Below are 26961 nucleotides of genomic sequence, written 5' to 3' on the forward strand. Positions count from 1 at the left end.
GTAGGAAGGAAGGTGCCATTTATTCTGGTTATAAAGCCTGGAGAAAAAATGTATGTACAGACACACACACACACACACACACACACACACACACACACACACACAGGACTATCGATCGGTTTAGGCATTTACATTTCTTGTTGCATGCGATGGAATTTGTTCTGTCTGTATATATGACACAAGGATCAGAAAGCAGCCAGAAACCAAAAAAATAGCTGAAGGTTTTGAGATATTAAAATAAACAAAAACCTATGAACACCATACCTAGGACTGAATTGAAATTGAAATGGCAAGCTGAAAAGCATACACAAAGTTTGTCCACAGTGTTTGTATTCATAGTGTTGAGTGTTATATAGTTAATTCAGGTAAGTTTTTCTCCCTTTCCTATCCAACATTAGTCTTCCTCTCTCTCACTCTCTCTCTCTCTCACACAGCGGTAGAGAAGAGGTTTCAGCCCACCTGTCTTAGGTCAGAAGAAATGTATTCTCTCTGTTTGGCAGACATGGTCTGCCAGTGTGTACATGAATGTGTGTGTGGCTTGTATTTTTATATTTTTGAATACCAAATGTGTTTGTGTGTCGTTTCTACACTGCTTAAGTGTGATATCTCATGCTTGACACTATGGGAAGTATACAGAAGGGATCTCTCTCTCTCTCTCTCTCTCTCTCTCTCTCTCTCCCTCTCTCTCTCTCTCTTTTACACACACACACTCACACACACATACCTTCTTGAATCCAGCCAACACACATACACATAAGTGCCAAGCTTGTGGTTAAGATGTTTGGGCAGTGATTATTTTCCATGGCTGTGGATGTGGATTGAAGGGCTAGACCATAGAATCTGCTTTTGGACTGTGTGTATGTGTGTGTGTGTGTGTGTGTGTGTGTGTGTGTGTGTGTGTGTGTGTATGTGTCAGCATTAAGGCCAGTCTGAAAGTGCTTTCTGCCATGACATTTTCAATTCTGAAGTCAAAAGTGAAATACCATAAAAAGTTCAACCATGAACAATATTTTAGTTTTGCCAGAGTATTATTTTACCATTTCGTGTTTATAAATGGAATTTTTTAGATCCTGGTGGTTTTATTACCTTTCTGATTTGCACAAAATATGACATAATTGATAGAATAGAAGTAACTAACCGCTTACCTCCTGTCATCTTTTCTGCCATGGTGTAGTTTTCATACTTTTTTAGTGTTTTCTGCAGCATGTTCAAATTAGTTTTCCCTTATTACCATTTCTAGTCTTATTATCAATCACTCAGAGTTTACTTAGATCCTTAGCTTAGTTAAGCTGAGTTAACTAAAGTGAATACTAGCCTGGAATCGAAGTCCCGTTAGTCCTCCCCTCATTCTCCCTGCTGTCAGGTTCTCCTGCTTAGATCCATTAGTGTGGCTGAGTATGTTTCCAGTACTGTACAGTGGTGAGCCTGATATGTTACCAGATTGCCAAACACACAAGATTGTGGCTGGAGTCAATTTTCCTTTGTTCGCTACTTTTTCTCCTTGCTTTGGTTCTCTGTCCGTTGGATCTGATTGACAAGCATGATCGTGACTAGAATAAGATGCCTTTATTTGTAACATATACATAAGGAAGTTGGGGTCATGATATATCTTCCCTGGAGTTTTGATATCATCCCTGGTCTTTGATAGACAGGAGCAAACATGAGAGCAAAGTCCACTTCGCAGAAACAGTGGACATATTGGAGCCAGTGCCAAGAATCCTTGCACTCAGTTGACCAGGCTATAGTTTGAAGGAGTCACGGTTTCATAATGATCATATCATAGCAATGATTGTAATAACATTGTCTCTGAGCCCAGAGAATATCTGTCTCTTACTTGTACTTGGAGAGATGGCTTGCATGGCTAACTCTAATCTTTACCCCTACTATACAAGCACAAGGTAGCTTTCAAGCGCCTCTTGTTTTTCTTCCATGGTCTGATGCATCAGGCAATTTCCATGAGCTCTGGGGATCCGGTTGAGGGAATGCAGTGGTAGTCTAATAGCTTCTAAAACGATACTGTTCCCAGAGCAGATTGTCTAGCTGTATGGCAAGGGAGATGAGCTGGTTAAGAAATAGGGAGTCATGGCTGCAAGATCACTCTGTAACTACTCGCATCTTCAAGGCTATTACTTCATTTATTCCTTATTTATTCTTTATACCTATAAAAACAAACAAACAAAAAAAAATACACACCCTGGCATATGTGTGAGAAGACTAAAGCAAAGATTGGGGATCGCACAAGTCTATACTTATCGTCCCTGCTGTATCTGTAAAACATACGTTCACAACAGTTAATTATGTGGTCGCTGGCATGCAGTAACACTTCATTTAGTGATGCTTCCCTGAGGAATGTGGAACACAGTGATGACAAAAGCAAAGCGGACATTTTGCAAAGGCAGATTCTGTTACTACACAGATTAATCTATGCCGAGATAAAGCACCTGGAACTTTGACATGGCCTCGTCACAACTGACATTTTGCTCTTTTCTTCTGCTCTCAGTAGTAAGCTTCTCTTGCAATAACCTACGTCAAACAGTGTTTATTGAACATAGACATGACTGTGAGAGATAACAAGAATGAGACAGATAAGTGGATTTAAAACTACACAATTTAAACTATAGTATAGTATACTTTTCTATCTCTACCTCAAGCTCAATATTTCAAATAACTCCACGTTTCCCTCTTTCCACAACACTCACACTCCACACATGGTTTCTTTCACACACACACACACACACACACACACACACACACACACACACACACACACACACACACACACACACAAATTGTAATTCACACCCCTACATCACTAACACCAACAATAATAAACTTCAGGCACTCTTATGATAGCCTTCCACTAAGTTGTGTATGCTAAAAGGTGCATCTGAAGTGAGGCACATGTTCCAGAGTCCAGAGCTGTGATATCGGTTTTAGCCTTTCCCAAAAGTCATTTTGCACTCTTTTTTTTTGTTTGTTTAAGGGGTTTGGAAATCTTTTACATAAAATCAGAATAATTAAAAACAATGTTTTGCACACATGGCGTTACTGCAGGGTCTGAAATTTGGAGTCGTTCCCAAGATTTGTTATGAAATAGTGATTCAGAATTCTAGGTAGATGATGATATAACAATATTATTGTTTCTAAATGGTCAAGATATCCAGGGATAAATTGCTGATTGTCATGTAAGCTGAGATGGATACAAGTGCAGTTAGCTGTTTTATTTGTGTATCAGAATCAAGAACTATACACCGGCATATATAGCTCAGCAATCAGCAAACGGCAATGACACGGGTCATCCGAAAACACAAACTATGGGATAGAACAAGATCAAGACCCAGAGTGGCACAACTCAGAACAAAAGGCCTTGTAATGTCAGACTCGTTCAACACTGAACAATGCTTTGCGATGTACAGAGAAACACAAGGGTTTAAATACACAAACAAATCAAGACGCAAAATAAATCTGTGATTGGGAAACACAAGGGAGACAAACACTGACAACACAAGGGCAGAGACAAGACATGAACAAAAACAAAACACATGTGGTAAACAAAGCTTTGACAACATCAGAGCGTGATCACTGCTGTGCTCACTCAGCACCTCTGTACACAGCACTGGGCATGAAGAGACAAGAAGTAATAGACCCCTGATAGATACCACCTTTATATACTGTACTCAATGCCTTCTGGATGAAGCGCTGCATGGGAGGTCTCAGCTTTCTCTCTGTGAGGTAGCTCCTGAATGGCTGATTGGGTTCACCAAGCAGGTTGGCCCTCCCGGAAAATTTCTCTGTGTCAGAGATAACCTTGGCCAACTGTAATACCCGTGTCAGGAGTCCCACAAGGTGGATCCCAAGAGTAGACAGGTGCCAAATCAAATGGGAAATGGACTACTGCTTGGATGCTTGTGAGTTCAAATCCCAGGACTACTAATCTGCTGCTATGGGGCCCTTGAGCAAGGGCCCTTACCCAGCACAGTTGTACAAATGAGATGAAATCTACGTCTCTCTGTATAATTTAGCATCTGCTAAATGCTGTAAATGCAAATCAGACCTGTGCCAAATCTAAATATGCAGATCAGACAAAAAAATCATTATATACCATATATCACAGGAATTAGTCAGGGTACATAAACGCGGTGTCCTAAAAGTCCACACATAGAAAAATATACAAAACAGATGACAAAAAGTTTGTAAATTCTAAGGTATCTTTACTACTACACCATTGATGTGAAATCTATGACTGGAATCAATCATGTATCATTATTAAAATTTTGCTTAGTTGTGCCTGTTTTTAACAGTAATGATTGAATATTAAAACAGGATGACTAATCACACATCCTGCTTGTGCAGGCCTGATTATATCGTATTATTCATCAGGTTACTATGTTTGTCAGGTCAACTCTGTCTTTGAACTCTATCACATAACACACCAGTGTCTACAATTATCAGTCCCTAGTGCCATACACCATTGGGCACAGACACAGTTTCTGGAGTTCTAATCGCACACACACCTGCACCAATTACATGAAACACACACACACACACACACACACACACACACACACACACACACACACACACACACACACACACTGTCTGTTTTGAGATCGTTTGCTGACTTATCATCATTAAAACTGTTTAACTGCATTTGCATCTGTCTAAGCCTCTCCATTGTGACAATCTTGTCTGATGATCAATAAAAGCAGTGTTTTCTGCTCTGATCTCATGCCTTAATTTGTGGTTGCCATACGTTTCAGAAGTGTTCAATGTTTAATTATTCGATTAATGAATTTACATAATGTCAACTTGTATCACATCACATAAACTCAGTGAGGTTTAAATTAGATACATATATTAGATTATAGAGTCCTCTAATAGTGCATGTACTGTATGTGCATAGCATAAATAATGCACTGTTAAATTTTACTAAATCAGAAAACCAACCGTGAGAGTAACGGTCTTGTGATTGTGATAGCGTCTATAAAGACATGTTCATAATTTATGCATGCGTGCATCCACTGAATCATCCATCAAGTCTTCAGTAGCTGCTTTATCCTGGATTGGGTCACATAGCTTTTCCTAGGGAAACTGGGCATGACGAAAGGACACATCCTGATTTAGAGTGCCAGTTCATCACAAAACACCATGCGCACTCATTCACACATAGGAGTAATTTATCTTCCAGTCCATTTACTTGCATGTTTTTTTGGAGGTAAGATGAAAAATTGACAACTCCATATATAGAGTAACTATCATAGGATATAACTGGGGAACCCTTGATATTTTATTAGGGTCAGTGTTAGATCAAGTGGTTAAGGCTCTAGGTTGTGGATTAGGGTTAAGCCCGAGCACTGCAAAACTGCCACTGTTGCGCCCTTGAGCAAGGCCCTTAACCCTCACTGCTCCAGGGGTGCTGTATTATATCTGACCCTGCACTCTGACTCCAAATTCTAAAAGTTGGGATATGCGAAGAAAGAATTTTCCTGTGGTGTTTAAATATAATGTATTTTAGGATCGCAAGTAATGACTTATTATTAATAATAATGTATAATGCATCTGTTGCATTCCCAGGTTACTTTCACCAGTGCTTGATGTGTTGGTCCTACTAACTGCAGTCAAGTCACACAATAAGAACTTCTCTTGATTTTTGACTCCGAAATGCTAAAAGAAACATAAACCTAATTATTACCAGAGTTAAAGCAATATTTATTTAATCTTTATTACTGCTACTAATAATAATTCTGTGTGGTCCAAATGTCCGAGACCACACTGAAAATTTGGGATATTCATAAACAATAGAGTTTAGGATTTTGTAGTATTTAGATAGATAGATAGATAGATAGATAGATAGATAGATAGATAGATAGATAGATAGATAGATAGATAGATAGATGCACTGTAGATAGATAGATAGATAGATAGATAGATAGATAGATAGATAGATAGATAGATAGATAGATAGACTGTAGATAGATAGATAGATAGATAGATAGATAGATAGATAGATAGATAGATAGATAGATAGATACACTGTAGATAGATAGATAGATAGATAGATAGATAGATAGATAGATAGATAGATAGATAGATAGATACACTGTAAATAGATAGATAGATAGATAGATAGATAGATAGATAGATAGATAGATAGATAGATAGATAGATAGATAGATAGATAGATAGATAGAAACTCTGAAATTCATATCAATATTTAAAAATTTCTATTTTCATTCAAATAGCCAGAGAGGCAGCTGCATCAACGAGGATAAAAAACAGACCCAAGTGTGCGATAACTAAAACAAACGCGATTTATTAGCAAATTAACATGAAGACACTGACAGATCACAATCAACTCAAAACTTAGCAAAGCAGAAACAAAGACGTAACAGAGATAAGGAAGAAACATGCAAAGTGGTGGGAATAAGTAGGCAGGGTCAGGTGAGTAATGGTGGGAAACAGACACATGTTAACAACACTAAGACACGTGACATGAAAACACACTGCCAGAACGGTCCCTAATGTTCCTGCAGGAAATGTCTGAGCGAATTGATGGCAGTAATATCATTTGTTATGAAATTGTTACTGTATATTCAATTAGAAAACTAGGCTTGTAGGTGTGTTGCTTCACTGTTCACATCCTATGAGTCACTTTGTTCATATCAGCCCAAGAACATATCCTTTTATGGTAGGCACTCTGCTATCCTTCTCTATCTCTCTCCTGCTCTCTCTCTTTGCTATCAACTATCACACCACATTGCATGTCTCTCCATCATAGACTTGTCTGCAAATTAACGGACGAGCTTGTCCTGATACAATGCCACTGATGCCATTAGACCATCACGCCTGTCACTAAGATGGATGGGCAACGAAATAAGGGTAGAGAGAGAGATGAAGAAGGGGCTTGAGAGATGTGCAAGTGCATCTCCTCTATCATTTTTCATTTTCTCTTTTTCTTTTCACTTTTCTCTGTTATTACATTGCTTTTTTATCTTTCATTCTTTGATACATTTTCTTTTAAGTATATAAATGCATAAACTAACTACAGGACATACTTAATATTTATATTAATATGAATCTTTATGCTCCACCAGTTAGGTAGAAATGTGGATTCTATTTAAAATTCTGCTTTATAACTGCAGGCATGTTTTTTAACTGTACCATGCTATGTAAAGGATGATAAGTTTATTTATAGATTTATTTTTTTGTGTTAATCATGTATCTCATTTGTTATTCAGAACCATAAAAGTAATTATTTGACACATTTCAGCTGAGGAAAAAAAAAGATCTTTATAAATCCATATACAACTAAGGGCTAAGGGCCTTACTGCAGGGTCCAGCAGTCGCAGCTTGGTGGACCTAGTAGTTGAACTCGCAACCATCCAATCAGCAGTCCAACACCTTAACAAATAAACTACTGGAAATTCAGAAGCATGCTATTAAATATGGCTCTGAAACAGGGTTAGCAATACTGTACTTTTGCGCTGTCAATCCTGCATTGTATTGCCAAACTTGTACAGTGTGAAATGATTTGGTGGTAGAATGTTATGACCCGATGCTTACAGTATATTTACTTTTATGTGAAAACTAGGATGGAGCAACACATAAAAAAAACCTGAACATCAATGAAGCATACACTGCAAGGAGTGGAAATACCAGACTCTGAAAAATAAGACGATGTCGAGTATCAGCGAACGCACAGTCAACTACATGACAAAGGCCAAAGGCTGAACTCCAAAAAAGATTAACAAGCTATGAAAAATAAACATACCTATTTGGGAGGCAGAGTAACAGACCTGTAGTTTTTCCTCACAGGACAAGCTGTATTGTAAAGCAGTTGCAATCATGGTTGGTGACACAGTATGTATATAAATAAGAACATTCACCCAGGGTTTATGAATGTACAGTATAGAATGTCAGATTAAGAATAGCCAGGACTAATGGTTAACCCTGCGTGAAGTTTTAGCTTAAGTCAGGATTCGGTATTCCGGCAGTTTGCAGTACAATGTCCTAGGATAACTATTAAGTGTGAAAAGCCTATACTGTATTCACAGGTTACTTATGATGTATTCTAGCAAGTCATGATTATGTTTGTATCTGTTTGTATTTCCTTAACACAGATACTAGCACTAAAATTAATTTTTAATTTAAGTGTAAATTGCAAGACAGAGAGTGATTTATTTTTTACGAAAAACATTTAAGAAAACTATCATTGCAGTGTGTGTTGCTGAAACTTTACAATAGTTTATTCAAGCATTATACACATGGCTGCTCCTTGGTAAATACTGTATGGTTGAGACATTAACCGGGACCATGCATACGACCTGTGGATCCAGAAAACTTGAGTGAGAGAGGAGGAAAAACATCCTGTCCATCACATGGTACTATGGACACCTTTTAACACACTCAGGGCTGATTTTAACTTCTCTGGTAAAGTGTGTCTTAAAGCAGAGAGAAGGTTTATGTTCCATCATTTTAGGTTCCATCAGGCATGAAGGTGAGTCTATTTGCGTAGCCGCAAACGTCGTAACAAGACTGTGTTACCATTTTACCATGGGTTTTCTGAATTTGTTCAGAGTAATGTAGTCACAAACATATCTCTTGTTTAAATAATAGCATTGTATGGGGTTACATTTATTTGATCACTTGCCAGTTCCAACCCAGTGATTGACAGGAGAGACGGAGAGAGGCACCATAACAATGATATTTTAACAATAACATTACCATGTTAAGCTATAAAACCTAAACAATACAAGCTTCGCTTATCACATCTAGTATTTTCCATTCTTCTGTGGGCTTTAGACATTAGGAACCTGTTTGCAACGCTTTTTCAAAGTCTAGCTCATTACAATACTCAATACATAATAGTGTATGGCAGAAATGCTTTCTTAAAATGTCTGTATTCACTCAATTTCTCAGACTGGAGCTTTTAATAAAATATCTGTTCTGTGATAAAACCTCACTGGACAGCTTTTAATTTAAAACCTGAGCAAGCTTTTATCAGGGTTTTTCTTTCTTTTGTGTCTTACATGGAAATATGAACACATTATTGTATCCAGGATTTTCCCAGAAAATGAAAAAAAAAAAAAATAAGAAATTCATAGAGAAATAAGAAAATAACATTTCTGCTTTCTGTAGTCATTATAATGACCAGCTTAATCAACTGGATTAATCAAATAGATTACTTAAAGATGTGTGTCCAAAAAAACTACCAAATATTTACCCTTTTTGATTAAGCCTCTATGATTGTTGAAACCTTGGATGCTTTGTTCATGAAAGTTCTTGGGAAAAGTGCAAAGTAGAGATGTCTTCATTGTATAAGTTACATTTTCTGTAATAATTAATTTTAAAGTTTTAATTCAAATTGCACACCTACATTTATCACAAGTTAAGGTATGTAAAATCTAACTGTTAGCAGTTATGTTGATTTGGCACCACCTGTTAAACTCAGGGTTGAGGATACCTTACTTTAGTTTGTAGCTATAGGAACTCCAATTTAAGGGGTGTTTTCACCCCTGTTTCTTTTTTGTTCTTGTTTGTTCCCCAAGTAATATGTTGGAAAATCTGAATTACAAGATTTAGGCAAATGCCTCATTAGTGTTAAAGACTGATAGAGTCTTTTCATTTATTCTGGTATTAATTGTACTATTGTCCTACGATCACTTGCGTTTTTGTCGTATATTTTCTGAGTGAAACATCCTCCTTAGAGCTTGTGTGGCTATGTATGTCAAGATTCCACACAATCCCAAATGGTGTTGCTGACATTTAAAAGGTGCTGAATTTGCTTGAAATTTCCATGAAAGGGGAAAAAAGAAAATGCATTTGTCTCACATCATTTGCTAAACCATTAGTGTTGGCGCTGCCTGCTCGTACTGGGTATTTTACCACCTGTCACACTAACAATAATGCCCCTAACCAATAATCAACCTTTCCATGGCCTGATTTTTGACTTCACGTGGGATTTATTTCAACCAATTTAGGCTTTAGAAAAAAAGAAAAAAGCCACGGTGTGCAAGGATGATTTTCTTTGGCATTACCAACCTTTTGTTCACATTACATTGGTCTAATTTTGGATTTTGAGATTTATGTGTTTATTTTCTCTGAAGTAGACTTCTGGTCCTATCCAGGAAGCATATTTTGCAGTCTTTTATTTGCTTAAAAACAATAAGCCAATGTGGATAGTTGTAATTGGTCCTGTGTGTTTAAATTTTATTACGTAGCGAGAGGACAAAGTAAAAGAAGATAGTCATTTTATATAATAAGGGACATTTTTTGCTAACATTGTTTGGGTCCACTTGTAACCTTAGATGACTGATGTACTGTATGTGGTCTCTTCCAGAATGCCTTTGCCTCACCCAAAGGCTAACTGAATGATTTGATGAATATGAAAATTATTTCAATTATATGTTATGGCCCTTAAAGTCACAAGATCTCAACCTAAATGAACACATATAGGGACTCTAGACTGATCATTGTCAAAACACCAACTGATTGGATATCATTTGGAAAAAAATAACTTGTCTTTTGGAAAAACTAAGCTTTAAATCTTTTGTTCATCACTCTAGTGCAGTTCAGCTTGTTCATGGCAGCCCAACATTTATTTTATTTGTTTTTTTCACTCAAGATTTTACTTGAATCTATGTTGCCATTTAACTAAAATAAATATTCTCTGGGCTTTGTTGGCCATTGCTAAAAAATGAAAATTTAATTAATATTTGGTTAAATTCATTAACTTTTTTTTTCTTCTGTGTAAGAGAACTCAAACAACCAAGCTTCCCAACAATCAGCAATTCACATACCCAAACGAACAACAGCCTCTTAACCAAACACCCTCCCAAACAACCAAACAACCTCCCAACCAACTAACCAATAAACCAAGTAAACACTCTCACAAACAACCAAATATCTTAACAAACAGCCTCCCAAACAACCAAACAGCCCACCAAACAAACCTTCCAACATCCAACAAAATCACATACTTAAACAAACAAACAACCAGCCTCTTAACCATACACCCTCCCAACCAACTAACCAATAAACCAAGTAAACACCCTCCCAAACAACCAAATATCTTAACAAATAACCTCCCAAACAACTAAACACCCTCCCAAACAACCAACCAAACAACAAACCAAGTGAACACCACCCAAAACAAACAACCTCTGAAGCAAGCAACTAACCAGCCAACCAACAACATTCCACACAAACAGCTTCCCTTTTTACTCTCTTGAGTGAAATTCTTGAGTATATGTCCAACAGTTTAATTAGTTTGCCTGTAAAAGTGAAATAAATGGCCTGGAAAAACATTATCAGAAGAGGAAAGCAAATTATACCACATGACCTCCATTGAAAGGAAATGTTATTATAGTGAAGCTACTGGGTTAATTTTAGAATATTTTGTACAATGAATAAGTGTGTCAGGACATGCTTAGCCAGTCAATATTTTAACTGTATTATAGTGAGCTCACAATGCAGTGTCAGGTGTTATTAAGATTAGTTTTAGAGAGTGGAGATTAACTCTGACACCGATTTGGATTTTGTTTACTGTGACCTGGTTCCTTAATTGTTTTGAGTGTAGTTAACTTATGAAAAGAAACGATTAGTGCTTTGGGATATGTGTGTTATCATTCATCTTGTTGATTTGTGATTTCTTTCAGAACATCCTATGTTGCATACCATAACAAATTAATAATGATTTTTCACACACACACACACACACACACACACACACACACACACACACACACACACACACACACACACACACACACAAGGCTCAATTTATTATTATCAACCTGAACCTCAGGCTCACATTACAAACCTTATTACATGTTTGTAAATTATCAATAACTGTCATTAGTGTGAACTCTAGGGAACTAGATTGACCTCAGTGCACCTGTCACAATCAATAACCTTCAGTGTTCATGAGTATAACTAGTATGGTCTGGCCTGATTATTATATCTTTATCTTTATCCCTTTACACCAAAGGGAGATACAGAATAACAGAATTGAGGTGTTAAAAGATTTTAAAATATGACTCTATATTCAATATTCTAGTCACATGTTAACTCATACTGATTGTGTTAGTCGGTGTGTGTATGTGTGTGTGTGTAATCTGAATTTTCACTTATTCTGTCCTACATCATTGAGCTGATTCCTGTACTTGTCTTTATGAAAAGAAATCATAAGATTAAGTTTGCTTTCTACAGAAGCCCAAAAGCAGCTTAAAATCAAAAGGCCAAAGGACTAAACAAAATGTCCTCTTAAATGGAGAACTAAATGATATAGTGATAAGAAAAATAGATGTTTCATTAATAAACAAGGGTAAGCACACTCCTATGTTAGCTGTGTGTTCTCTGTACTTTCTTCTAAAGCATATGAAAATTTGTGAGTTTGTCCACTGGGCAGTGATTTAAGGTCATTTTAAAACTGTTAATTCTTTCTATTGTAAGTAACTTGTGTATGTTTGTTTATTCCAGGTTATTTCCTAGAGCTGCTGAACCGTTCTGAAACTTCGCTCAGTGCCTCATTGCAGTCCACCTTCGGTTTGCTCTTCTCCCAGAATGCCCAGTTGTTCCGGGATCTCTATTCAGATCTGCGGCACTACTACCGTGGCTCCAAAATGAACCTGGAGGAGGCACTGAATGACTTCTGGGCACGGCTGCTAGAGAGGTTGGTGCGAGGATTGAATAAGCGTTACAACATGGGCGAAGATTACCTGGAGTGTGTGGCGAAGCAAGCAGAGACGTTGCGTCCCTTTGGAGAAACAGTACGAGAGTTCAAACTCAAGGTCACACGCACCTTTGTGGCTGCCAGATCATTTGTTCAGGCGCTCGTCGTTGCTGGGGAGGTGGTGAGAAAAGTTTCTCAGGTATGTAGTGCCATGCCCATTTCTGGATTGGGGAGTGTCTGGGGGGTTGATTTCTCTTCTCTTGCCAAGAACTCCATAACATGGGTTTGATAATTAGATACAAGGGTGAATTTGGTATGGTCTCAGACAAAAATATCCCCACAGGCCATGGTTTAATTCTACTATTAATATGGGTAAATGCATGTTATATAGAAGTTGAAGCGAGTATGAGCTCTATTCCATCACTAAGCGACATGTGGTTAGCATTTGAAAATGTTTCTTGCACATAAATGTTTAAGGGATATTAAATCCTATGTCTTAATGTTTTATGACATAAATGCCAAAATCAACCAAAGGTGTTAGTATAAAATATTTCCAGTTGCTTTTTTTCATGTGATCCGGCAGGAAATAGGGCACTTCCTTGTTTACTTTGATCTACATTGACATAGCCACAAAAATTAAGTTCCACTTCTTGAAAGCACAGATTATACAGATTTAGAGCTTAAATTACTTTTGGCTGATGAATTAATGCCCCACCAACTGCTCTGAGACTTCCATTATAAGGTTGAAAAACCAATCTCAATGCACTGCATCTGTAGAAATGGAACAGCTTACAACAATTGTGTGTGTGTGTGTGTGTGTGTGTGTGTGTGTGTGTGTGTGTGTGTGTGTGTGTGTGTGTGTGTGTGTGTGTGTGTCTAATGTTATTCTTGTTTATATGGGTTATAACTAAAAGGATTTTTTTTATAATTATATTGTAATACATTCTAAAGCCTGGATCAATAGGATATCCTTAGTTAAATACTGTAGTTAAAGAGATCAATATTAGGGCAAACACATGTGTAGTGTAACAGGACTAAAGCTAAGACCTCACTCATTCTTCCTGTCACTCTCTGTCTGCTCTCTTCCTGCTGGATTTTTCTTCATTTTATCTTCACTTTCCCTGTCCATTTTGTCCTCAGTTGCTCTGAGCGCACACATTATTGTTTTTGCCCTGATCTCTTTTTTGTTCTTGATTCAATGTGTCTTGAGCAACTGCTTGGGCATTCAGTCTGGTCTTGTCTGTTCTTATCCGTCTTTTGATTCTTTCTAAATCCCTTTTTTTTGTCTCTGGCATCCTGCCATGTCTTACCTTTTAACGCTTTCACAGTGTTTTTGCTGTATTCATAATGCACTCAAACACAGCTGTAGGTGAATATACAGTACATACATCCATACATCCTAGACCAGATAATCCAGGTTCAGAGCAACATGTTGATACCTTGATTTGAGCGCAAGCTGTAGACAACAACATCCTCTTGTATATTTTCCAGCTATAGAAAATTATACTGTTTTAGTTTATCTATACTCATTATATTTGGTCTTTACCCTCTAACAAGTGTGGCACAAATGTGTGGTTAGTAAGGTTGCCATGTTTTTTGATTTAACAATAACAATTAATTTGTTATAGTATTTTAGTTCTATTATTAGTTTTGGAATAAGTTTGCAAGTTTGTGTGTGTTTTTTTTTTCTACTATTATTTGAATTACTTAAATTTTGTTTCTTTTTAAAAATAGTCCAGACTTACCAAGCTCTTGTTTTAAAGCCAATAAAAATAATAACATATAAATAAAGGAGAACTGGAAGATGTCTGCACAAGATGACCAGACAATGGCTTAGAATGTGTAATAAGAATTTAATGATCCCTGAATATCTAGAAAGATTTTTATATATACAATCATTTTTTGTTTAAATCTAGCATTTTGTTTACATTAGATACGAAACAAGCCTTTTCTTACATTTGAGTAAATTTTCAGCACAACCTCTAATCACTTTGTTGCTATCTTCAATGCTAACTCTGACTAGCTATCTAATGTGAGCAAACTTGACAGTATAGCTTATTGTAATTTTTAAGCCATTTGAAAAACCTTACAAGCTGTATAGACAATAGAAATGAATAAATTCAAGTTAGAAACTATCAAAACTGTGATTAGCAGCACTGCCTTCCATACAGGATTCCCACAATCCTGAAATTCCGATATTCAAAATACCACTTCTGCATTTTTAAATAGCTAATGTGCAGTATACTACAGCAGTGAAATATGCTAATGTTTTTTTAAGTGTTTTATTGTGAATGTATTATTTCTTGATTGGTGAAAGAGAAAAGTTCTGTTATTGGTCATTTGAATGTCCAGAAGGCAAGGGAGCATTGTGGGATAGATTGCATACATTCTCTCCTGTAAGTCACAGAGACACTGGCCAATCATAGGAATCCGTGAGCTCATACAGTATATGTGGAAGTGTGCTACGCTGGCCTGTGAAGCAGCATGAGCAGCAGCTTGAAGAGATGCATTTGGCCGTCTTCATGTCTCAGAACAAGCCCTGACTGGTGGGTGTGAATTGGCAAGAGACCAAATTCCCACAGCAGTGGTGAACAAATTCCCAGGGCATTGATGGCTTAGTGGATAAAGCTCTGAGTGACCGTCAGGGGATCAACCTCCAGCACTGTCCAGCTGCCACTGTTGAGCCCTTGAGTAATACTATACTTCATGTATCCACTGTATCATATCTGACAGTGATGATCTGATTCACAGCTCCGTAACAAAATAGTATACAAATATGTATTCGATAAAATACTTCAGCGTCTACTTCATGTTTGACATGATGGAAAAATCGTTTTAGTTAAATTATGTGGGATCCATGCTAACTCTGCTAGAAATTAGCTACGACCAGGAGGACCAGAATAATGATGCTAGCATCACACTCTCTGGTGTAATACAGATGAGGATGGGTTTTCGTTTTAGTCTGGTTCCTCTCAGGGTCTCTTTCTCATATCTTACCAGGAAGTTTTTATTACCATTATTATTTAATGGCCTGCTCATCAAGAATAAATAAAAAAAAATCTGTCATTTATATCACGAATTTATATATTTCTGTAAAGCTGCTTCGTGACAACACCTATTGTTAGATGTGCTATTGAATAACATTGAATTTGTCTTGAGACATTTTACAATGACAATTTAGTGTTTGAAATGATTAACATTCATTTTAGTTTTAAATGTTGCGACTAAGCAGTTATCTGCGTCGTATTATTTGAAGTAATAAGGTTATTTTCCAAAATGATTTGCTTACACACTTTCCCGAATAACATGTACATTATTTTTTATTCAATTTCCATAACAGTGGCCATAAACGAACCTTAGGAACAGCATAACACTCACCAGTGGTGGTGTTATAATAAAATAGCAGATACAGTTATGCTAGAGCGCTTAAAGTAATTACATATCAGGTTGAGTTAATACAGCAAATACAGTACAGACTGAATACACTAACACAGAAAATAACATCTACTTATGTTTATTCACCTTATTCTTCGTCTCCTCCACTGATCCAATGTTTCCATGGTTTCCTGCAGACAGACCGATCTTCATAGATATACAGATATTTGATTCAGACTGTATTGGATGCCTTCTTTAAGTTTATTATGGACTGATTAGAGAGTAGGCCGCATTTGTTACATTTTGGACTATAATAATGAAGTATAATACAGATTCCCTCAAGCATTACTATTCAGACTTTAGTGTGGGATATTCAGTGCATTTTCTGTGGCCTTTAATCAATATGCTAATCACAGTCAAATGGCAAGCCTGAGAATGTGAGAAGAACTACTGCTGCTGTTACCTAACATCCAAATGTCACTGAGTCTGCTTTCCTGATGAGGTTCGGGACTGGTGCGTGAGCACACACCCACCCACCCATCCACACACACACACACACACACACACACAATTGAGACCTTCACAGACACATTTGTTTGATTCTGCATATAATCAGCTTGTTATACAGTACCTTGATTTGTTACTGAACTATGAGGTGGTTTCACACAAAGCCTCGCTTATTTTTCTTTTACTAAATTTACATAGAAAAACTAAAGACAGAAAAGGTTATCTAACATCGTTTAGCGTCGTTCACACACACCTCATTAAATATTTTTTTAAATGTCATAAAGTGGTAGCTCAGTGGGCAAGGTGTTGGACTAGATGGGCCACCAAGCTGCAGCTGTGAATCCTGGGCCCCTGAGCAAGGCCCTTAAATCGCACTTGCTCAGCTGTATAAATGAGATAAACGTAAGCCGCTCTGGATAAGGGCGTCTGCCAAATGCTGTAAATGTAAGTTGATAGAGAACAGAAACAAATAGAATAAAATAAATCTTCCAGTAATTCAGCTCAGAGAGACACTGATTTGATTAATAGACATCTATTTATGTGATTTTTATGTGTGTATTAGCTCGAGAGCAAAGCCGATATTGACTCTCATTGTACAAAGGCACTCAATGTAACAAAAAGAGTCTATAAATGCCCTTAATAATTAGTCACACACCTGTCCATTTACTAACATGCTTGTTTCCCACGACTCTTCCTCCGATTCACAGACAGCACCTGACTGCGCCAACCCTACCACAAACCTATTTAAACTTGTCAGTGTAACATGTCTGTTTTTGCAATAACTGATGCTGATTATAAGATCACTCAAATGCATGAGTCGGTACTGAATCTCAGGAAGTCTCTGAGGAGTTCTCATGAACTTTCTTGAACTTTTGATTCTGCAAACAATTTAAATACATTTCTTCAGAACTATGAAGATAAATGAGGCCCAGTGTTATCAGAATAATCCGATTTAATATGAACTTGCTAATTATTAACACCATGTTTAATTCATTATTATTGTGGGGGGCAGATTGTGGCCTAATGGTTAGAGAGTCTGACTCCTAACCCTAAGGTTGGGCGTTCGAGTCTTGGGTTGGCCACGACTGAGGTGCCCTTGAGCAAGGCACCGAACCCCCCAACTGATTATTATTTATTTATTTATTTATTTATTTATTTATTTATTTATTTATTATTATTATTATTATTATTATTATTATTATTATTATTATTATTATTATTATTATTATTATTGTTGTTGTTGTTGTTGTTGTTGTTGTTGTTGTTTTGTGTTGTTGTTGTTGTTGTTGTTGTTGTTGTTGTTGTTTTCCGTGTGCCAGAATACAATTATATGAGTTTAGTTTAAATTTCTTCAGTGTCGCTTTCCTCATATGTTAATCAAAGTAATATTGTGATGAAAATACTCTGCTCAATTCAGCAGAGTTCAGGACATGAGCACCATTTCTCATTACTCAACTGTGATGTTCCGAAGAAATGCAAATCATGCAGGTCTTTTCAGGGAGGTCATGGGATGTTGGTGGTGAAAGGGGGCAGGGAGTGGCAAAATAATTTATATAAGAGACAAAAGAAGACGAGAGGATATCTGTGTGATAAATGAATAGTGGATTTAAATATGACCTTCATTAAAATGTAAGGTTAGCCTTGTTCAGAGAGAGAATGAACACTCCTCACTCCTTTGGTTATATACAGTAGATGTGTACACAAGGTTGTGTTCCTGTCTGTGTGACACAGGCAAATAAACCTAGAAACAGAGGTCACAAGCCAAATGTGAAAAGTTAGAGTTGACACCTTTTCTCAGTGTGAATGTGCGAATGTGTGTGTAGGTGTTTCGCATCAGTACATGTGAATAAGACACCACAGGGAGTAACCACATGCCCTATATTTTAATTTAGTTCTGTGTCCTGTAAGCCATGCTTAATGTTCTCAGTGCTCGTGCCCTCTTTCTTTCTTTAATGAGATGTTCAATGTGGAACCGATGCTGTATTAAATTATCCATGTTAAAAGAAGGGAAACGTTTATAAATATTCAATACTACATTCGAGCCTATGCATGTGTGCGTTAAAGCAGAGTTCTACCCTGATGCACGTTGTATATGTTTATACTGAAATATCTGTAATGCGGTTAGTGATTTTATGCGTCTTTCTTTGTACCATCGAGAAGGTAATGTGCTAACACCGATCTGGTTTTGTTCCTCAAAAATAAGAAATAATGGCCAGGTTTTGCTGTTAAAATACAATACAAAGCTACAATAGACTAAGAGCAAGACAACTCTCTTATACACTTAGTCATTTTACACAGAGGAAGCTAAATGAAGTGTGCAGAAGTTCTAATGAAGTGTGCAGAATCTTCCAGTAATGCAGGTCAGCCAGTGCTTCAGCTACCAAAGTTACAGACTGTTAACGCTCACCCTTGTCTAACCGATGCTAACTGCCATAGTCATGAGAAAAAGAAAAAGAAGCTATTATTTTGTCACAGATACATTCAGCACAGTGAAATTCCTTCCTTTGTATACTCCAGCTTAGCAAGTTGGGGGCAGAGCAAAGGGTCAGCCATGATACAGCAAGGTTAAAAGACTTTCTGAAGAGCCAAACAGCAGCAGCTTGGCATAGCTGGGGCTGGAACCCTGACCTTCCAACCAATAGCCTTAAATGCTTTAGCCACTGCTGCCCACATAGAACAATGGATACTAAAGCTGGACGCGGCATTTCAGAATACTCAGCCATACTGCGTGAAATGTTATTGATGGCAGTATTAGCCTGAAAGTTTGAGTGCACACATGAGAAAAGAAGTGAGAGAACTGGACACATTAAAGAACTAAAGTCCTGCCACATCACTCTTTTCTAGGTAGAGATGAAAGGAGTCAAAATGAATCATTAGATGAAGATTGTTGATTCATCTGTTGAGTCATCTGTTTTCTTTCCGTGTCAAATTAAAGGAGGGTTTTCTGAAGACACTGTGAAATAATAAAAAATATACTACATACAAAATAACTTCTGCACGACTGCAGAAGGCAAGAAGCAGTGGGAGTAAGTACTCTTCATATGGGCATGATGGAAACTTACGAATTGAATAACTTGAATTTACTACATGTAAATATATTTAAAAAGAGGGGGAACAATATTGAGCGTTAGTAGTGTTATTCAATGGGACAGAATAGTGATCAGTGACTGATCTATTACATCAATGGAGATCAGTGATTAGTGGAAGGGACACAATAGTAATCAGTGAATGATCTATTACCTCACTGGAGATCAGTGATTAGTGGAAGGGACACAATAGTGATCAGTAAATCGTTGAAGGGTAATAACATTGTTCAGTGATTGGTCAATGGAACAGTAGTGTTAAGCGATTAGTTAATTACTCAACACTGGCAAAACTGTTGCGTTAACCTGTCAAGTTGAACAAACCTGCTTTCTTAACTCATGTAACCAACTGTAGTTAAAAAAAAAAAAAACAATTAGAACAAACAGGCACTAATATGTCTGTAAAAAGTTGGTAAACTTTTCACTAGTCTCTTTTTCAGCAGGTAGTTGAACTGCACTCCGAGTAACGTAGGAAAGAAAGTAAAGCTATCAGATAAATGACATTTAAATCACAGCTTTTACAGATCAGAAGATCATGTTAATTGTAATTACTAAGTCTAGGTTTTTCCATGTTATGTTTTCCTCCACTCAGTCATGTAGCACATTCTCTCTCTCTCTCTCTCTCTCTCTCTCTTTCTCTCTCTCTCATTTGATGCCAGAAAAATATATCTGCTGTCTCTCACATCTGTCATAGGATGAGTGAAAAGAAATAAACCAAAGGGAGGAACAAGATAAAGATTAAATAGACAAGTTTTGACAATCCTTCCGTAGAGTAGCAAAAAGTAAAGGACAGGAGGAAAAGTTTCAAGGAGGAAAAAACTCAGTAAAAGGAGACAGAGCACAGCTGGATGTCTTCTTCTAACAGTAACGTGCCTCTCCTCTGCTTTCTTCTCAGGTTTTTGGTTTTTATTTAAGGCAATGCTTTCTTCATGTCCTTGTAACTAGGCCAAGCAGAGCATTTTTGCTCTCAATAGAGAAAGAGCGGAGTTTGTTCATATTTCTCTCTAATTACTTTAGCAAATGTCTTTAGAGAGGACACGTCTTTGCCAAGCTTGCCAACATGACCCATATCAAATAAAGGCTTTTTTAGGGACAAAGTGTTTGCATTTGATAAACCAACATAGTCTATTTACTACAAATTTCTAAGATTATAGAAAAATGTCAAATAAATCTAGCACATGTACAGAGTGGTTAGCACGTTCGCCTCACACCTCCAGGGTTGGGGGTTCGATTCCCGCCTCCGCCTTGTGTGTGTGGAGTTTGCATGTTCTCCCCGTGCCTCGGGGGTTTCCTCCAGGTACTCCGCTTTCCTCCCCCGGTCCAAAGACATGCATGGTAGGTTGATTGGTATCTCTGGAAAAATTGTCTGTAGTGTGTGATTGCGTGAGTGAATGAGAGTGTGTGTGTGCCCTGCGATGGGTTGGCACTCCATCCAGGGTGTATCCTGCCTTGATGCCCGATGACGCCTGAGATAGGTACAGGCTCCCCGTGTCCAGAGATAGTTCAGATAAGCGGTAGAAAATGAATGAATGAATGTACAGAGTGCATTCATCTTAGCCTCTTGGTGGTCCAGTGGAAGGATCCTAAGCTCTTGCCTGGGTTCCATTCCAGGGTGGGGAGCTGATGCAGCTACTGTAGAGTTAAGTCCGAAGCCCGGATAGAATGGGAGAATTGCTTCAGGAAGGGAATCCAGCGTAAAACATGTGACAAATGAAATATGTGGTCCATATGATCCGCTGTGGTGACCCTGAACATCAGCAACAGAATGCACTTTATTAGTACTGATAAACTAGTGATAGTGATTCTTGTTGAGTGCCAGGCAGTTAACATTACTTAGCTATTCTGGGCAGCCTAAAGAACTGTCAACTGTTAAATCTAGACACATTTTAACATTTTACTAATTGCATATTGATCTTATTTAAATAACATAGTGGTAGAGGTTATCTTGGTCAAATTATGTTGGTGCAGAACATTGCTTGTAGAGCATGCAAGTGAATGTTTGATGTAATTCATACTTGTGCCAGAACATTGAGTGTTTTTTTTTTCTTTGAGACTGGGGAACTGGAAAAAACACACACTCTTTAACCTATATATATGATTTACACCCACTTAAATGAAACAGAAAATGGTTACTGCTAGAGTTTGAAGCTTTCCTGAAACGTTACTTAGAAAACCTCTAAAAATGATGCCGATTCCTATAAACAATACTGATTATATATAAACCAAACAATAAATTTTACCAAATAATAATATATAATTTTACCAAAACTCACAGAACAACCCCAGCTTAACTAACATATATAAAAAATTGTTCTTGTTTCCAAAAATCAAAAATTAACTGCTGTAGCTGAAGCGATTCCGTTCCACATTGATTGTTCTGCCTGAATGGGCTTTGATCATCTTTCATCCTTTTGTGAGCGATGACAATTAAATATTTCAATACTATCTTCTAACAGCAGTAATTTAGCTAAAGTCGCATTGTGTCTACATTAAATAAATGTCACTGGGATTATTCTCATCAGTACGGTTTCCACATCGACAATGTCAATAATGCTGATTTGAATTATTACAGCCTTCAATCTACAATCCACAAAAGAGTCTCAGTCTCACCATTTATACGTAATAACCGATTAGGAATCGCTTCCGAGCTTTGACAGAAATGCTGTATTAAATGGCTTCTCTGAGTTCTCAGTCAGATCTGTTAATCCACATTTGATAAATTGCTGTTTAAATACAGTATATTAAATATCTGTAGACATCAGCATGTGTGTGTCTGTACCCTATGCCCGTGGCGCTTGTTGTAATCACTTTCACCTTGTCTCATGTCACATAACGTAATTAACCTGCATTACCCATAACACCTCAAGACAAGCTTCTAACTAGCAATTCAATTAAGCTCATTGTGTTCATGCTGGATGCTGTATTCTGAGGTCATGCTGTTGTGAAGGAACAATTAGACAAATGATCAATTAAAATAATGGTCCCAGGATTTCCCAGGAAGTTGCGATGCCTGAACATGAGTCACAAGCTAATGTATGAGTGTGTATGTATACTGTACATAAACTCTACGTACATACTGTACAGTGTACACACACATTTACGACAATTGACAGACGCTCTTATCGAGCGATTTTCATTTATCTCATTTATACAATTCAATAATACTTTGAGAGTTAAACACAAACGCATGTATGTAATATTATTAATATTAAACTGCTGCTTTAATACTATACATTTATAATTGACTATAGGAGTGACTTTTTTACATGAAAGCCACTTTACTCACAAAACTGATTATTATTATTTTTTTTTATTTGTGGCTAACTAACTAATGTTTGGAGATTTCATAGCTATTTATCATAGCTAATGATACTTCTAGTAACAGTCCCTCCTAATGTATAAACAGCATTTACCTTACTTTTACTTCTTTATTGTTTCAGTAATTGTAATACAGTTGTGCAGATTTGTTTCCACTTTGAACATTGATAAGCATTCAGCATGGCATCACAAGCTATTTTTAAAAAAAATGTATACTGTATCTGAAAACCCAGTACCAGATGAATGCTTCTTAATTTCTAGACTCCTGTATTTACCAGACTGTATTACGTGACCTTTTTTTTTTTTTTTTTTTTTTTTAATCTCCAGCTTTACAAGGATCCATTGAGACACAGACACACTTGGCATAAATTCCCTTGGTGTTCCTTCTTGTTTTTGCCATCTTTCTCCTTCTCCCACACTTCTTGTCTTTCTCAGTTTTCATCATCGTCCTGTATAGACACACAAACATAAAACACACTCATTTCTTTTCCGGGTAGCTTCTGTTGACCACAATAAAATACGTAATTAGAATATAATTATGAAAATAAGCAGATCAGTAATGCATAAAAATGCAAAACATTCACCGTATCATGTTTAGATTTGGTATCTGTTGCTGAAAATCCAAGAGAACAAGATTGGGAAGGATGCCATACTTCTTTCCCCTATCAATCTGCCTGGCTACAAAGCATACGGAGAAACAATCAAACAAATAAACAAAGATATCTGGAACTAAACCATGGGGTGTTGTGATGTGGTGTTACTTGTACCACCATGATTGTTGATTATTTCTACCAGCACTGCTCGACTGATTACACCATCTCTCGGGATAAGAGGTAGATATACATCAAGACACTTTTCTATTCTGGCATCCAGGTGGTGAAATGAACTTCTCTAGATGTCTGAACAGATGAGTCACTCGCGAGCTTCAAATGACGGGTGAAAACCTACCTCTTTCTGAAACACTAAAACTAGCGCTTATTTTCCTTGCTTGTCTTATGTGTATATAAAAAAATAAGTAAATAAAAAAAAAAGCCTAAATAAAAAAATGTTTTAGGTATCCTAAGTCTGTAACTTTGAACCAGTTGTACTGTACAGTGAACCAGTTGTACTGTATTCATCGAAAGAGACTTATGGCGTAAAAGTACAGTAAATGTAGAGATATTTAATTCTTTTACCACATTGACCCTTGTATGTTGTTCGTATTTTTGTTACTCAGCCAGTGTTCGTGGGTCTGGTGGACCCTCAGCATTTTTGGGTTTTTAATTCAACACAATCAAAAATTTATGTTAAAATACTTAAAATACAGATGTTTACTTCATCTCGATTACAATCAATATAAACAGCATATATGGTTAATATTTGCCCTTTACCTTTATTACATCACATTTTTTAATTAAAGTACTACTCTTTTTTTTTTTTTTTTTTTTAATAAAATGTAATAAAAAAAGAAAATCAAATTTAATCAAGTTATGATTGGAAAAAATCAACAAATTTACAAGGAAGCAAAGTTTTTCAAAACTATTGATGTTTATGAATATGGGTCCCACAGACCCGAACAACATAAGGGTTAATTGAAGTTTAACAACACTTTTTAACCATTTATAGTTATCTTTAATTTTATGTTGTGTACGTTAGTTCCTGTTATCAATTACATTAAAGCAGATATAAAGATTTCTTCCACCCACCATCCTCTTTTATCTCTGTCTTAAAGTTAAAAGAACATTTTATTTGCATTTGTCATCTTGTTACCAAAAGTTCTTTGCCCTGTTATGGAAAACTTACTGAAAATTACAAAGCTCTGCTGAATTAAAAACTTTTTAGAGAAAACTTCACAAAAGTAATATTTATAGGAGGAAACCGGAGCACCCAGAGGAAACCCCCGAGTCACGGGGAGAACATGAAAACTCCACACACAAGGCGGAGGCAGGAATCAAACCCCCAACCCTGGAGGTGTGAGGCGAACATGCTAACCACTAAGCCACTGTGCCCCGGCATGAAATTAGGATATTTATATTTATGGCATTTGGCAGACCCCCTTATCCAAAGCAACTTACATTTTTATATAATTGAGGGTTTAAGGGCCTTGCTCAGGGTCCCAGTTTTGGCAGATTGGGGGACCTGGGATTCAAACACACAACCTCCAATCAGTAGTCCAACACCTTGCCCATATTTTACTATATTTTGTGCTTGAAATACAGTGAAGTAAAAGGATAAGGTCTATAAAAAATATTTTTCCAAATATATATGTAATTATCCATCACTGCTTTCATAGAGAATGTTGTTACTATGGAAACAATAATGAAATCTAAATAAACATGTTAATTGTGAATATGTGTGCAACATCATCCTCAGAAAACTATTTCTGTTTTTGGCTCACTAGTATAACATTTCTTGCATGAATCTTTCTTCACTGACAACTCCCTTTCTGTCTTTATTACTCTTCTCTTTAAAATACGGACTCGCAACTCCCTCCGTTCACAAAGGACTCATAATCAGATCCCTGTACTTATGCATGCCAGCCAGCTCTTTTGTTCCTCTGTCAGACATAATAGAAGACGCTGACGCACTTCTTCTGTGTAAAGCAGTTATAAATCATGAGTATTACACAGTTTCAATGTCTCAGAGGGACATTTTGTTGGATCCAAACAGAGATTATATTTGTCTAATACCTAATGAATGTGTGTAGCACCTGTAAAGTTCGTATCCTTGTGGGCCCTGGACAACATACACAGTCTTTGCTCATTATGAGTTCTTGCTGATGGCTACAATGATGTGACATTTAAGAGCTGGCAGTTTCTGAAACGAGACAAGCTTGACAGGGACAAAGAGGCTCTTCAGGTGAAACAGTGGCTTATAGAATAGAGGACTGGAGTTTACATGACAGGTGCACGATCATACGGTGAAATGCAGTGATAAGGATAACTGAATTAGTTGTAATCTAGGTCTATAATAGTGATTCAGTTATAAGTTCATTAGGTGAACGAAATCTAGACAGCTCCAGTTGTGTTTCATGTCAAGAAGATTACGAACCGTCAGTGAGAAGAGGTTAACTATGCGAGGATCCCAACGCACCAAGAGTTGTACCAGGTCAAAATGGATTCTTCTTCATGAGGATTCAGGCATTCAAAGAGGAGATGCTAAATACATGTGGTCTTTGAGGACAACAACCTCCTAATCAATACACAATTGTCGGACTGTATATGACTGGAGAAAGGACATTATTCATAATAACACTCTCTGGTGTTTATAACAGTTTATAATCACACCTTGTACTGTCACCCAAATGAGGATGAGGTTCCCTTTTGAATCTGGTTCCTCTCAAGGTTTCTTTCTTTTCCATCTAAGGGAGTTTTTCCTCACCACAGTCGCCTCAGTCACCTCAGTCTTGCTCATGAGGATAAATACAAACACATTTAAATATAAGTCTAATATTAATCTGAAACGTTTGTATTATATTAATCTTTGTATAATAATAAACTTGTTTGTATCATATTTCTTGTTCTATAAAGCTGCTTTGAGACAATTTACATTGTTAAAAGTGCTATAGAAGTAAAATTATATTGAATTGAATATGAGGAAAAAACCTTGAGAGGAACTCAAAAAGGTGACACCAGAGGGAGGGATTATGAATCATTTCGCTTCTAGTATTGGATACTCGAAAGTTAAACAGTACTGAGTGTGACAGGACTTTCAGTATGAGCAAATTGTGAATGAGAGTACTGAGTACTGAGATGAGCACTTCATTTTTGAATGCTATACAGCAGCAGTATTGACGTGAGATTATCGACGGAATCAAGAACGTTTTGCAGGAATTGGGCATAAATTATTTTCAGGAAGTGAAAATCTTTAGAGTATCGATGGTTTCTTATGAAGTCTGTATTATGTTATTGTGCTTCAGTGTCAATATACCACATATATATGGCCCAGAGGTGGTCCAGCGGCAGGATCCGGTGCTGTCATTGTCGTGGCCTGGGTTTGATTCCTGGGCAGGGCGTTAACCGAGCC

At 37.0% G+C, this 26961-nt stretch overlaps 1 protein-coding gene across 1 annotated transcript in view; it reads left to right on the plus strand.

The window, feature by feature from the left end:
- Positions 1-26961, plus strand: part of gpc1b (glypican 1b) — a 79592-nt gene that overhangs the window by 40410 nt on the left and 12221 nt on the right. Inside the window, exon 3 of the mRNA XM_060871337.1 lies at positions 12481-12872. Within this exon, the coding sequence (XP_060727320.1) occupies positions 12481-12872 (392 nt within the window). The remainder of the gene's footprint in view (positions 1-12480; positions 12873-26961) is intronic.

This window comes from Tachysurus vachellii, chromosome 1 (genome assembly GCF_030014155.1).
Source record: "Tachysurus vachellii isolate PV-2020 chromosome 1, HZAU_Pvac_v1, whole genome shotgun sequence".
Lineage (NCBI taxonomy): Eukaryota > Metazoa > Chordata > Actinopteri > Siluriformes > Bagridae > Tachysurus > Tachysurus vachellii.